This window comes from Oculina patagonica, chromosome 3 (genome assembly GCF_052425735.1).
Source record: "Oculina patagonica isolate OP01 chromosome 3, crgOcupat, whole genome shotgun sequence".
Lineage (NCBI taxonomy): Eukaryota > Metazoa > Cnidaria > Anthozoa > Scleractinia > Oculinidae > Oculina > Oculina patagonica.
The window spans coordinates 8,411,409-8,426,026 of NC_135760.1; the positions used below are offsets into that span (position 1 = coordinate 8,411,409).

Sequence of the window (14,618 nt, forward strand, 5' to 3'; positions counted from 1 at the left end):
TTATTTGGTAATTATATGAAAGAAAAGTTTTAAACTATCAATTTACCTCTATAAGGCGTGCATTTTCCACAGATCCTGTCTTATCTGTGACCACGCTTGAACTTTGTGACTGCGGTCCAAAAACCTTCTGAAAAATAAGAAAAATGTCAATTGTCCACCAAAAATTGCCGTCTTCGAATAATGATGCAGTACAGTAGCTGAAATGCTGACGATTCTGAGAACCACACGAGTAAATGACACCCTAAACGTTTTTGCTTACGCTTAAAATTCTGATAAGTGAACATTTTGAAATACAATTAGCTATAAAAATGAGCGAAATACTAGAAAGATAACGGTTGTAGTTTCGAGTAAAAATACAAACGAAGGTGACAGAGTAATTTGCGGTCATTAGCGTTCAAAGTGTCAGTAAAAATCCTATAAAATATAATTTATCTGGTGATAATATAAGACAAGAGTTTTTAATTCAACTCTTAAGTATACCTTTATAATGCGGACATTGCCTTTCCTTTCTAATCTGTGGCCACATACTTGAACTTGGTGCATGACTGTTTCCAAAGATCTTGAAAAGAAATGTTTGTTGTCCTTTGAAGTTCAGCTACCACAAATAGAGAAGTTCCGAATAGCTGAAATGCTGACGATTCTGAAAACTACACGAGTAAATAACGCCCTGGCCTAAAAGAATAGAAAGAGCGCCGGGTCTTTACCGGCGCTTTCAATTACTTTGTAGAGCCCTGCAGTTACTATTTTTAGATCCGTTTTTACCGAGTTTTTGTTCACACATGTCACAATTTTCAGAAGTAGTCTTGCTCTATGGCCTCAAATAAGGTTTAAGTTACCTGTATAATCCGGCTTTCAGTTTTTCATTGCCTTGCTTGTCTTGTCTGTAGCCACATACTTGAACTCGGTGGCTATATCCAAAGAGTCTTCAAAAGTTCTCCTAAAAATAATAAAAAAATAGAAATGTATATTATCCATCAAAGTTTGACGGCAACCACTTAGGAATGGTGCAGTTCAGTAACTAAAATGCTGACGACTCTGAGAACCGCACGAGTAAATGACGCCCTGAAGGGTAGAAAGATTGGGTTTTCGCGGGGGCTTTAAATTACTGTAGAGCTCTGTAGAGACCTAATTACAATTCTGAGATTAGCTTTACCGAATTATTGTGTTGAATTCTAATATGAGAACAATTCAAAATACAATTGACTATGTAGGAAAAAGCGAAATAACACTACGACGTTTTGAAATTGTCTTGACTCCTGTTCACAGGCTATTATCAAGTAGAAAGACAACACATGCATGTACGGTTGCAGTTTAAATACAAAGAACAGAGAGACAGAGTATATTAAAATGATAAGTGTTTCGCGGTCATTAGTTTTTTAAGTGATAGTAAAAATGTTCAGAAATAGTCTTGCTGCTAAGTTACCTCTATAAGGTGGGTATTCAGTTTTTCATTGCCTTTCCTGTCTTGTCTGTGGCCACATGTATACTTGAACTTAATTGGTGATTGTATCCAAAGATCTTCTGAAAAAACGAGAGAAATATCTATTGTCCATTAGAATTGTTGACTACTTTTTAGGAATGGTGAAGTCCAGTAGCCAAAAAGCTGAAGATTCTGAGAATCACACGAGTAGAGGGTACTATCTAGCCCTTATTAAAATTCTGAGATTAGCTTTACCGAGTTATTGTGTTAAATTCTAAGTAGAGAACATTTCGAAATACAGCTGACTATGTAAGAAAAAATAAGCGTAAACTATCTGACGGCGTTTCAAAAATATCTTGACTCTATTAAATACTGAAGTGAAAGACAACGGTTTCAGTTTCTACGTACTGAAATGCAAAGAAAAATGATAGAGTATGTTAAGAATATTAAGAGAGTGTTTCGCGCGGTCATTAGCTTTTAAAGTGTCAGTAAAAATGTTCAGAAATAGTCTTGTTTTTAAGTCTCAAATAAAACTTCAAGAGTTCTAAATTCAGCTCTTAAGTTACCTCTATAAGGCGGGCATTCAGTGTTTCATTGCCTTTCCTGTCTTGTCTGTGGCCACATACTTGAACTTGGTGGCTGTATCCAAAGAGTCTCCAAAGATCTTCTGAAAAAAATGTGTTTTGTCCACCAAAGTTTCTCGGCTAACGGCTAACACTTAGGAACTATTCAGTTCAGAAGCTTAAATGCTGGCGATTCTTAAGGCCACTTTTTCAAATTACGCCGTCAAAGGAACGTTCGCTTACCTGCCAAGCAAAGTTTTGGTTTCATGGTAGTGAACAACTTTTAAGAAGCTTGTTCCTGAAAGCGGAGTTTTTGCTCAAAGTCAGCAAAACTCGCTGTATCCTTTAAAAGCGGACTCGTTAACTTGAAGTTGGCGGAACATCGGTAAACGTAACGCGAAGTAGATCTAACTTTGTCCAACGGTTTTAGTTGAAGCAAGCTGAAAGACGGTTGCAAAATTTAAAATCGCAAGTGGGCTGAGGTGCGCATAAATGAATAGAAAGGTCTAAATATAAATTGTGAATTATAAACAAACGTGCAAATTTCTCACGTGCAGCAAAGCATTTATTTAATAATACGTTATTGCAAAATTCCCACATTGGCGTATGATACTACTTATTTACATAACAGGTAGTGTTTTTCAAGTGCGGTTACACGGGACGAATTTTTAATCCCCTGGTATGCATTTTCATCTTTTTGCAATAGAAATGCAGAGGCATCTGATAGGTAAATGAATTTTACGGTAAATGGATAAGTGAAACTATTTTTCTAGTTTCACAATTTTTTGACTGTGTAAACTAGTGGGAAAAAATTTAAGGGCTGATATTTTTAACAAAAAATCAATTATGAAATACTCACAGACTGTTACGTATTTTACTTCCCCGAATAACTAAAGAACCTACGCTTGCGACTTGAGGTTTTCCCTCGGCATCACGAGACTGGGGGGGGGGGGGAGGGGGGGGGCGTCAAATCCACCCACTTCCTGTACCTCTTATGCTGGATTTCCACTGACGCGTATTTCTTTACGTGCGTGAAAAAATTTAGAGACAAAGAAATGAACGACTTGCGTAAACCTGTACGTACGTCGTTCATACATTGTCTCTTAATTTTTTCACGCATGTTAACGCACTTAAAAAATTACGCGTCAGTGGAAATCCACCTTAACTCGTGCTTCTGTACCTTTTTCTCCCGCACACCGCCCCTTTCTGTAGCGGTTTTTCTCTTAAAAAATAAAACGGAATGTTTCGAAATTTGTCAATTTCTCCCGGTTCCTGCCACCTTAGGAATCCCGTTTCCCGCCCTCTCGTCTTTCCCCGCCTACCACCCTTTCTGATCGCTGACAAAGCGAGGAATGATCATGAGGGTCTTCTTCACCGTGTCCGCCATCTTGGAAAGACCATCGCCGGTAGAGCCTTCCCTTGATAATTTGCGCTGCCTGCGAACAAGGGCGGAGAAGGGGCGGAGTACTATTACGCCTGTCTACCCGCCTATCTCGTCCCCAGGCGTCCTTCTACTTAGTCGTGGGCGGTGTGGCATTCCCGGACTAGTAAAAAACACGGGCCGGAGTCCCGGGGTCCCGGGGTGTGGAAAACGCGGGGTGTGGAAAACACGGGGTGTGGAAAACGCGGGGTGTGGAAAACACGGGGTGTGGAAAACGCGGGGTGTAGAAAACACGGGGTGTGGAAAACACGGGGTGTGGAAAACACGGAGTCCCGGGGTCTGTAGAAAACGCAGGGTCCCGGGTCTGTGGAGAACGCGGGGTCCCTCGGTCTGTGGAAAACAAACCAATGAAAACAAACCTGGCAAATGCAGGATTTAAACCTTTATTAAGTAAATGCAAATATCAACTATCCAAGTAATTAAACTTCTATATTGAACTACGGTCAAAAAAACTTTGAAAGCTTATATTATATTTCTGTGAAGTATAAGCCCGGTGGGGGGGGGGGGTTACTCAAAAAAGTTTTGTACGGGGAGGCTCCGCCCCGAGCTCTAACCCCTTACCCTTTTATATACCATTTTGCCAGAAAAAACCAAATGACAAAAAACCAAATGACAGATTTCTATACCCTTTCGAATACCTATCTTGTGAAATCCCTACCCTTTTATATACTGAAGCCTGAAAAAGGTACCCCTTTCGGGCGGAGCCTCCCCGTATAGGCCATTATAGGGAGTACCTCCCCGGGAGTATAAGTATGATCTACCTCTTAAAATCTTTTAAGTTTCAATAGCAACGTTACATGATAACTGACGGCAAATTACTAAAACACAATTCAGCCAGCATGCCGCACGGCAAGTGAAAAACATGGCCGTTAAATATAACTCAAGTTGTGATTATTGCCAACATATTAACTATTTTCGTAAGCTTTTTGACTGTCAAAAATCAGTTTTTTTCTTAAACCAAATAGGAAGATCATGTTACATAGCAACATAAGTCACATAATTGACCTGTGAGTATTTTATTACTTCCAAGAAGAACACATGCCAATAATGAAACGGGAAATACAGGCAGACAGTTTTCTAGTCATGAGTAATGGTTTTCTTGCCAGGAAAGGGTTAAACTGTGGACCTTACTGTGCTCTTAGAGTGAACGCTATATATTTTAGATTTTCAAAATAGTTTTTGTTATCAAAAGACCAGTACAAAAATGTAGATCAGATAAATTTAGCTTTCTAATTTCACGAGAAAACCTGGTGTTCTGCTGAATAGGAGGACCGCAGTATAGCTGCCTGCCTCTCATTAATTTCATTGCGAAAAATCTTCTTTAATACTAGACAAGTCCATTTCACTCTTTACCAATCACCTTAGCGGCGTCTGCGTACAGGTTGCAAACATTGTCCGCCGAATTAAGTCAAAATATAATTCTTTTATCAACTACGACCCGATATGTATAAAGTCTGCCGCTCTCATTTCAGACTCGAGCTAAGACTCAACATTGATTTGCCATATTCATGTAGCTCCAAGCTGCAGCTAAAAGTAAACATTGGCATTTGCGTGAAATAACTTTGACATGCTAAACAGGTCATAAATCAATGCACAGAAAACGGAGATTAGATATAACAACCATAATCAGTAGAGTACGGTAGATGAGTTAACTTCAAGGGTGGATCCAAATGAGCCCCTCCCGATTTCTTCTTTCTCGCTTATTTCTTTCCACCGAAACTACGCAATTCCGTCCACAATTAACTTTTTTGTGGCCGTGTTTTCACGGTCGGCAGCATAATAAAACACGTCATTTCTTTTTAGTGCTGAAACAACGGCACCGCACGACGATTCATGAATGAAACTAGGTGAATGAAGTCAGCGCCTGTGCCAGATATGGGCAAAGTTGGCGCGTAGTTTGACTTAATATTTATTTTCGGATTCCTGATAAATTGTTAATTTTTGGCGGGAAATTAATTTCCCACTAACAAAATGTACATAACTCATCCATAGCTTCTTTTATAAAATAGAAAAAATAACGGATATTCCCAAAAGATCACAATACAAGTATATGATTCACAAACTTTAATGGCTTTTTTACGACATGTATATTAGGCTTTTCAACGCAAGGAAACACGTTCACGAAGATCCTAAGTTTGGTGATAATTTATTATACTTGTCTTTTTAGCCAGAAATTTTTTTTTTACCTTCGTTTTATTTTCAGACCCCGGGAGCCCGTGTTTTCCACAGACCCCGGGACCCCGACCCTGCATTTTCCACTAATCCTTTGATTTATAATAAGAAATGCAACTTTCCCTTTTGTGTTCGGAAACATTTTAACCATCGCGTGTTGTAATTAAAAAACAGTGATTAAACCTCATTTATTGCCCACATTTTGTGACATATTTAACGTTGAAAAAATTAAAAGATTTGTCAAGAGTTGTCAATCTGTCAAACCCGTAGCCTGCGTAGCAGACATCTTTGTACGTTTTTTTAGTGCGTTTAAAAGAGTGCGCGATCGCGAGAATACGGCGCCTGCTACGCAGGCTATCAAGCCTGTGTCATTTATGAACACCTGAGAAATAGCACTTCTTTTCGCATATTACCTAAAATACAATTTACCATATTTTGGTCATTTCAAACAAATATAGTTCTATCGAAAACCGATCAGTATCTGTTCTTATGAACAAACATGAGTATTTCGCTCTTTGGCACTTACCGATAGGTACAACTAGTTATTAGCTATAGAAGGGTGCGCCATCTACAAAATTAATAGTTTTGAAAACATAACCGTTTGACACAAAGGATTAAAGCAGGTCAGAATTATAGTTATGATCAACCAAACTACAGGTCACAAAAAACGACTGTTTGTTTAAATAAAGAGGTCAAAGCCATGTATTATACTACCTTAAGGTATCACGGAAGGAAAATTGGCGTTTTCGTTCCAAGTGAAATTGTGTGCAAACCATCAAAGATAACCCCAATAAAGTAGATATTTTCTGAAAGCTTATTGAATACAGGTTGTACTTTTGGATTTTGTTTTGATCATATAGACCATAATAAGCAACGTCAGCATTTTGTTTGCAATTATGATGTTGCGCAACATTAGGTTTATTTAATTTGAGAACAGATTTACGTGAGAGCCCAAACTTTTATGTGGAATTTGATCTACATGTATCGATCTAAAAAACGGTGTCTCAGATTTTTCTTTTCTTGCTCCATAAAAAATGGCATTTTTAGGGGTTAAACCTCATGTTGCACAACATCATTATTGAAAACAAAATGCTGACGTTGCTTATTATGGTCTATATGATCAAAGCAAAATCCAAAATTACAATCTTTATTCAATAAGCTTTCAGAAATATATACTTTATTGGGGTTACCAATGATGGTTTACACACAATTTCACTTGGAACGAAAACGCCAATTTTCCTTCCGTGATACCTTAAAACACAACGGTTATATGAGAACACAAGAGAAATTTAGAAAACGCGCCCGAAACATTGACGTTTTTTTTTCATTTATACTTTATTTTATAGAGAATAGCAACGTAGTTTTGCGCCGCGCATCAAAATCGAAACATGATTACTACTTCGTTGTGCGTTTTATTTGCAAGATGCGCAATCTTGGAAATTGCGCATTTCGCTCTGTTGCGTGGGCAGAAAAGAGAAAATGAGACGCAAATTTCCATCCAAAAATACCCCCCCCCCCCCCCCACACACACACACACACACACATGAAAGGGGCGTTGAGCGAATGAAGCCTTGGTGTACACTGTACAGGTTATAGGCTGTTTGTGTCACGATCAGCAAAATAACCAGCGGGTGGCAGATTTTCACTGGAAAAACGCTCTCTGCTTTAATCGGCTGAATACATTTGGGGGGGACTGGGGAAAAACCGCCCTCTGCTTTGGAATTTCCGGCTGAAAATGAACATTTTATTTTTTATATTTTATCTGGGCCTCTGCCAGTTTTAATTGTAAAACTGAAGAAGTACCCTAAAAGATAAAGGCTTTACCATTAGTTTAACGTATCGTTCGTCTCTCTGCATTTTGTGGCTTTCTTTTACAAAAAAGGCAAACTGAAAAGCCTAAAACATGTCACTACAACGCTGAAAGTCTATACACAGAATGCTGCCGTTTGGATCACTAACTCAACGGCAAAGGTCAATCGAAATCCAAAATTGATCCTTGTCTCGCCTGGCTAATTTTCTGGGATAATCCTTTTAAAGTGATTTCTTTATTTAAAACTTCCTTGGGTGATCTATGAAGGCTCTTTTACGTTTTACGTCTTAAAGGTTTTCTCCGACTCGTAAATCTCCTCAGAAGCATGCAGTTAGGAAACGTCTTAGTCGACACAACAAACGCACTTTCTTCTGCAGTCACTCGTTCAGTATTAAAAGTTGTTTGGTCGTTGAGTACGGCTGCAACGCTTCAGCAATTGCCGTCTTGAAGTCGCTCAAGGGATGTGTCTTACAAGGTGGAGCCTTCAGTTGCCCTTTCTGAAGCATGCTGCACACTTCTTCTAACATGGTAACTTTGCTATCATCTATGAACAATAACAAACAAACGAATGTCATTTATAAACCATGATTAATTATACTGCTTTTCTTCGACAATAAAAATGTTCAATGTCTGCTCCAGTTTAAAGGATATTTTATGAATACACTCTTTTTATTTTACAACTGAAGAATCTAGTTTATAAGAATATCGAGGCTGAAATTTGCGAATTTTTAAGAATATTTAAAGAATAAACCAGAGGCTGAGATTTTGGAAAGAATATAGTTTTTAGTTGAAACAAATTTCATTTCCGTCACTTTATCTCTGTGAGGAATGTTTTGTTTAAAGCTAAAACGGCCAGGCTGCAACGAAAAGCAATGGTACATGTGCACAATGTAACACGATACAGATCTGGACACCAAACACTTCTAATTGATTACCCAATACTTGCTAAAACGGAAATGTCAAACGGTATTTTCTAAGAATGTTCATAAGTATTTTCAGCCTAAAATCGGCCGAAAAATAAGAATATTCAGCCTGGGTCGGAAAAATTGTATTCTTATAAAAAAAAGAGTGTAGCGGTGTCACAGCGAAGTTGGATCCCACCCACCACCATTATAAAACAGCTATTTTTAACTCATTTTCGATCATGTTTATGAGATTTTTGTCCATGTTTCTTTAAAGGGGATACGCCACGAACAACACATTTTGAAAAAAACCGGCAAAGTTTTTCAAATTTGTCGTTCGAAATTTTTCTTCATCTTTATCAGTCGAAACCATTCTTTGTTATTTTTGCCTTTTTATTAATCCTTTGTTGTTTTCCTATGATAGAAAGCTATTGTTGTGAGGTTTCCTTCAATTTGAAATAAATCAGAAAAATGACTTAATATACCGTGACATTGCTCCTTTAATTCTTGACGCAGAATTAAAAAAAAAAATTTTTTTTTTTTTTTGGGGGTGTATCGTATAATTTTTGCGCGTGTCAAACTTGTGTCCCTCTCTTCCCCGTTCTATTTGTTTTTTATATGTTTTTTTTTTTGTGGGGGGAGAAAAACGGGAGACCCGGGAAAAAACCCCCGGAGCAAAGAAGAAAAAAAAAAAAAAACTCACCCCCCATCTCCCCCCGGGCCCGAACCCCCCCCCGTCCCCTGTGGGGGGGGGGGGCCCCCCCCCCCCCCCCCCCCCCCCCCCTCCCCTTAACTGTATGATCAGGAAAGACGCGAATTCTGTTTTAACCTTTCGTTTAAATTGATTCCAACTTGCATAGTTCGTCAAAGTACAGTAAAAACCCACGTATAAGAACCTAAAATTTAGAACCTGTTAGGTAAAATTTTTATTTTAAACCCCCTTTTTAAAAAAAATTTTTTAAAAATTTTTTAAATTTTTTTTTTTTTAAAAAAAAGAAGGAAAAAAAAAAAATAAAAAAAAATTTTTTTTTTATTTTTTTTTTTTTAAAAAAATTTTTTTTTTTAATTTATTTTTATATTATGGGGGGGGGCCCTTTTTTTTTTGGGGGGGGGGGGGGGGGAAAAAAAAAAAAAAAAATTTTGGGGGGGGGGGAAAAAAAAAAAAAATTTTTTAAAAAAAAAAAATATATAAAAAAAAAAAAAAAGAATTTAAAATAAAAAAAAAAAAAAAAAAAAAAAAAAAAAAGTTTATTTTTTTTTTTTTTTTTTTTTTTTTTTTTTTTTTTTTTATTAATTTTAGTTAATTTAAAATATATATTTTTTTGTTTACTGTATTTTGCATGGAAATGAACGTTTGTCGGTTTTTCTGTCCTAACAACTCTGAAAAAAAAAAAATATTGGCTAGGTGTAAATGCTGGTTATGAACTGGGTACCTTTCTGATGATCAATATTCCACTGGGACATCCAGAATCCTCTTACACTCACATCTTGAAATATAAGGGATCCCTAAAATACGAAACAAAAAGATGAAAACAAAGCCATAAAACTAATTAAATTATAGATCTGCTATATTTGGGGTTGAACCCTGGTAAATCCTTCAAGATTATTTACCCTTGCTTTACAAATTATTATTGAAAAAACCCAGGCACTACTCAAACGGTTTACAATTGCCAAAATAAAAAATACAGTAGTGAAGCAACTCTGATAATCTTGTAATTCAATTAGTCCCCTAGTGAAACAGTTTTATTGTTAACTTTTGGGGCTGGGGCATTGTTGCTGTAGTAATGTTTGTTCTATTGTTCTCTCAAAGGGTGTGAGATAGCCATTCATGTGAGACCTTAACCTGCGAGAGCTGCTAGCCGACCTAAAAAATCCAATCAAACAATCTTGATCACATACCGTTGGTACCATAACAGGTTGTCTTGACATTCCACCATATGTGACCATTGTTCCTTTTGATCTTGAAATAAAAACAAAAAAAATACCATAAAGTTTTCAAAGTTGGAACCCTCCGAACGTGCCGGTAAAATTTCACGGTTGCTAGTAAATAATGAAAGTAAGGGAACTCCAAGCATAGCGCGACCTTGAACGCAACTAAAATTGTAATACAGATACATTGTATAAGCTGTTTTATAATGACACACGACATTTGTTTTAGATGATCCTTATTTCAAAGGATTGATATAAATTATTTTTAACATTTAGATTTATACTTTCAAGCCCCTATAAATTGAAAGCATTTTTACTTTATAAGATGGATTGGTTCACATATGGAACACCTTTTAGTGATCGGAAGAAGGTAACACACCTTTCCTTGAGTTCCTTTAACAATATGACTTTTAAACTGGTATACAACCATCATAGAAATTAGCTTGATTTATATTTTTATATTCGTACCCCAAGTAGCGAAAAATGCTCATCGAGCTCTTTCCTCCAACACAGTTGAGAGCAAGCTTTGGAGGTTTAACACCCTAAAAGAAAAATTAAAAAGTTAACAACAAATACAAACTGCCTTATGGTGCAAAGAGGTAGAGGGTGGTAGAGGTATCATTTTATGTTATTGTGTACGATTTATCACTGACCTTCATGATCTCTTTCATTTCAGAACTTTTCAAGTCCTCTTCAGTGACAACATAATTAGCTCCCAAGCCTTTGAGATGATTTTTCAGCTCCTCCACATTTGGTCTGAAATGAAAGTAGAAAATTGTGTATGAAGTATGGCAGTCCTTGTTTGGGTGGGTGTTGTGTATTCCCTCCCCCCCCCCCCCCCCCAATTTCTTAACAGGGCAACAGAGACCTAGGATTTTCTCTTCTGAATTTAAACTGTACCACAACACTGCAAAGCTGTATTTAATTGTATGTTGCTTTTGGGCCCCTGTCAGAAATCAGTCGTAAAATTACTGCTAAATAATAATGACTAACAATAGTTGCTGTATAGGTAGAATGTGAGCAGTCCTTTCTTTTCCTAGTGTGCGGCATGAAAAACACAAATACGAATTAAGATCAAGCCTCACCCCATTCTTTCCTTGTTTTTTTTCTTCTCTCATTTGCATAATTTTATTTTACTGTCATTGATGCATTGAATTTTAGAAACAAAAACTGCCTGCTTAGTCTACTGTGCAAATACACTGTAATAAGCAAGATAGGTGCTTTACCTGTTACGAATGATGTTGACTGTCTTTATTCCCCAGGCTGCCGCTAACTGGATAAGGGCTTGGCCCACTCCACTGTTGGCACCATTTTGGATCACCGTGTCACCTTGAACACAAAGACAGTCAGGTTATTACTAACCAAGTTCCGTCACCAGTATACGCAATCTGAGTCGAGTTATTTAGAATGGTCCAAAGGACAGATGACCCATCTTACCAGGACTAACTAACTAGACTAACCAGAACTCTGCTCACCAAATTTGTAAGCTGTGCTTCAGTCTGAAACTTTGGATGGATCGTGATGACCTGACTATAATGCTTAAGTTGATCCATCATAAACTGAAAGCACAGTTGATTAGCTCTACAAGTGCTCTTAGTTAATTCTACTTGTACAGTAAACAATTGCATGTAGACTACAAGCCAAAGTTTTCTGTGAGTGCATAGAAAACAGGGGCACTCTTGCTAAAGGATTGAGTCCAAAACATACAATTTATTATTTAATTTGAGCCAAAAATCACCAATTATTATATTGCCTTTTAACAGCAGCGAGTGTTACATTGTGTTCTATCAGCGAATAGAAAACAGTGGAAGAACCAATCAGATTTATAGATTTCTAACACACAAATCATGCAAAACACACTTAGACAATGGCTACTAAAATAATGGTTGAACTAGTAAATGGCCAAGCTCACCAAGAGTCCGGCTTGCCGTTATTAAGTGAACAGAGCACCCATTCAGTATCTGGGGACTCAGATTTTCCTTTGTCCCATGCTTGTGACAAATGATCATTTCTAAAAGCTGATTACCTGGCTGGAGGTCTTCAAAGTCCTTCAGCAACCTGAATGCAGTGCAAGGGTTTACACTCACTGTGGCAGCAGCTTCCACAGGGAGACCAGCTGGTATTTTCAACACTTGATGTTCTAATACTACCAGATGTCTGCACCAAGAGCCTAAATATTAGAAATGACAGCTGATGTAAAACCAATGTAATGAACAGCAGTCAAGTATTTTACAATGTAAATGAGTTTGATACATCAACAGGGATGTAGCTAAGATTTCCAACAGGCAAGAAGAAATAAGAAATACAGGATCACCTCACTGTGCCCCACCCCTCTTTCCAAGCTAAAAGAGACCATCTCTACTTCTCACCCCTTTTTTGGCACCTCTTGATCCGACACTTAACAAGACAGCCAAACGTTCTTGTCGCTAGCCACATGCATCTTAATACATTAACTACTATTTGATTTCCTAAATGGCGTATGTTTCATACCCCTAATTAGTTTTCACTGGAGAAAATGAAGATCAATTTGAAGTACAGCTGCATAGAGCTCTAATTAAAAATGAGTTTAAGTGAGCTCATTGCCAGACTTTAAAAAAAGGGGGAGGGGGGGGGTTAGATTTATTGTCAATTTATAGAAAATGGTAGGACTACCTAAACACTGATCTGCCTGTAAGACCACGTGATCTCCAGTGCTGAGGTTCTGCACTTCACTGCCAACCTCTGTGACTTCTCCAACACCCTCATTTCCGCCAACAGCTGGCAAAGAGGGCTTTAATGCATATGTTCCTGAGTGTGTAGAAAATAAAATAGATAACAATAAATTGAAAACTAAACAGGACATTAGTATTTTTAATTATATTTCAAATGAGAATGTGAGCTTTGTGACAGAGTGGGGGCATGGTCATTGGTGGGCAAATAGTTTGTATGGTTGTCTGAGATTGCATGCTGACTGTGTGGGTGACTGGACTGCGCACAGTCGGTTTATTTCCTGAACTATGTGCAACAGGAAAAGTCGTAAATATTCATGTTTTCCCATCGCACACTAGGAAAAGAAAGAGACTGCTCACAGTCTAATTTGGGTGACCCATGGCACTGCATTCTTGGGCAAGGCACTGTGCTCTCACGTTGCCTTTCCACTTACATTGCAGGTGTTTGGGGGGGGGGGGGGGGGGGGGGGGGGGGGGGGGGAGCGAGAAAATGGGTACCAGCAACTGTTAGCCATTAGGCAGTACGCAAAATGATTACTTGAGAGTCAATTCCATAACTTTATTGAGCTTGCAAGGTTTTATTGCAAGCTCTGATTGGTTCAGCCATAAATTTTCCTTGAGGCTAGTTTATCCACTGGCCGGGACTTAGCCCCAGCTGTTAAAACCTCACTTCGTACTGATCAAACCAGAGGTCTATCCCTAGGCTGAATTTTACCTGAACTTAAAAAGTATTTGTGTCACCGTGTTGTTCAGAAAATATCCATACCTCTACCATGGAATTTTTTTTTTCGATTAAACATCTCATTCCTCTAGAAATTTCAGTTTATAAAAGTTTTGTTTTGTGAAACCATTCTCCTTCTCAGAATTTCCAATAGCCTTCCCTGGTCAGGGTGGGTATGAATATTTCCAGGAACTAATTGACAACCTTGTATCTGATTGATATCAGCAGGATTTATTGGAGCTGCCAGCATATGCAGTGACACAGAATTGGGACCAAACTTGCTTGTTTCTGCCTTCTCTAATCTGCATCAGGCAAATGCAATGCATATAAATAAGAGAATATAAAGCATGATTCTAGTAATACTTACTGATTCATAAAAACATTTATTAATTCAATTCATAATTTGTTTATAATTTATAAACATTTATAACATAAATAATTTAATTAAGAATTTATGTTACGATTTAATTTAAAATATATTAAATTTATTTTGAGCCTATTAAAAAGACTACATAGGATGTTTGGACATGATTTCTGGAAGGCGTGTAAATTTTTAACCTTTTTTCCATTATTTCACATCTCACCTCAAAACTTTCTCTGGATCTCCATGTTCGGAATAAACTACAGATTCAGACTTGGTAGTGAACAATCGCCAAATGTAAATAAAACGAGCGGGCTTTCTTCCAAACCTTGGTTGCAATATTCTTGCCGCCATTTTGGAATCATGCGAGATCCCAATCCTACTCGTCATCTGTCACGGACATGTCATGTCACGTTAGTGAAGTGTCACGGACGTCTCGAAGTTTGTTTGAATGTGTTTTATTTGAAAAGTTTACTGTCAGTCTGTTTGTCTGAGTTTAAAGTAAATTGAAAGTATTGTTGTGCCAAACTATTCGCTAGCAGATGCAAACAAGGGATTACGATCTAAAAAATTATAAATACAGCTGCTTAT

The 14,618-nt window shown here is 37.6% G+C and overlaps 1 protein-coding gene across 1 annotated transcript; it reads right to left on the bottom strand.

Annotated features, from left to right (window-relative positions):
* Positions 1–7,318: 7,318 nt before the first annotated feature.
* Positions 7,319–14,489, bottom strand: LOC144646439 (enoyl-[acyl-carrier-protein] reductase, mitochondrial-like). The gene is made up of 10 exons (XM_078506029.1): positions 14,251–14,489; positions 13,871–13,968; positions 12,890–13,024; positions 12,264–12,407; positions 11,464–11,566; positions 10,891–10,993; positions 10,706–10,779; positions 10,208–10,268; positions 9,742–9,814; positions 7,319–7,950 (listed from the first exon to the last, which is right to left on the bottom strand). Exons 1-10 carry the CDS (start codon positions 14,415–14,417, stop codon positions 7,784–7,786), a joined length of 1,125 nt encoding a protein of 374 aa, XP_078362155.1. The 5' UTR covers positions 14,418–14,489; the 3' UTR covers positions 7,319–7,783.
* Between the last annotated feature and the right edge of the window lie 129 nt (positions 14,490–14,618).

Coding starts and splice junctions, on each gene's coding strand:
- LOC144646439 (XM_078506029.1), bottom strand. CDS start 14,417: ATGACGAGTAGGATTGGGATCTCGCATGATTCCAAAATGGCGGCAAGA. Junction 11,567..12,263: donor CTTTGAAGACCTCCAGCCAG/GTAATCAGCTTT, acceptor TTTGTGTTCAAG/GTGACACGGTGATCCAAAAT. Junction 9,815..10,207: donor AACCTGTTATGGTACCAACG/GTATGTGATCAA, acceptor TTCGTATTTTAG/GGATCCCTTATATTTCAAGA.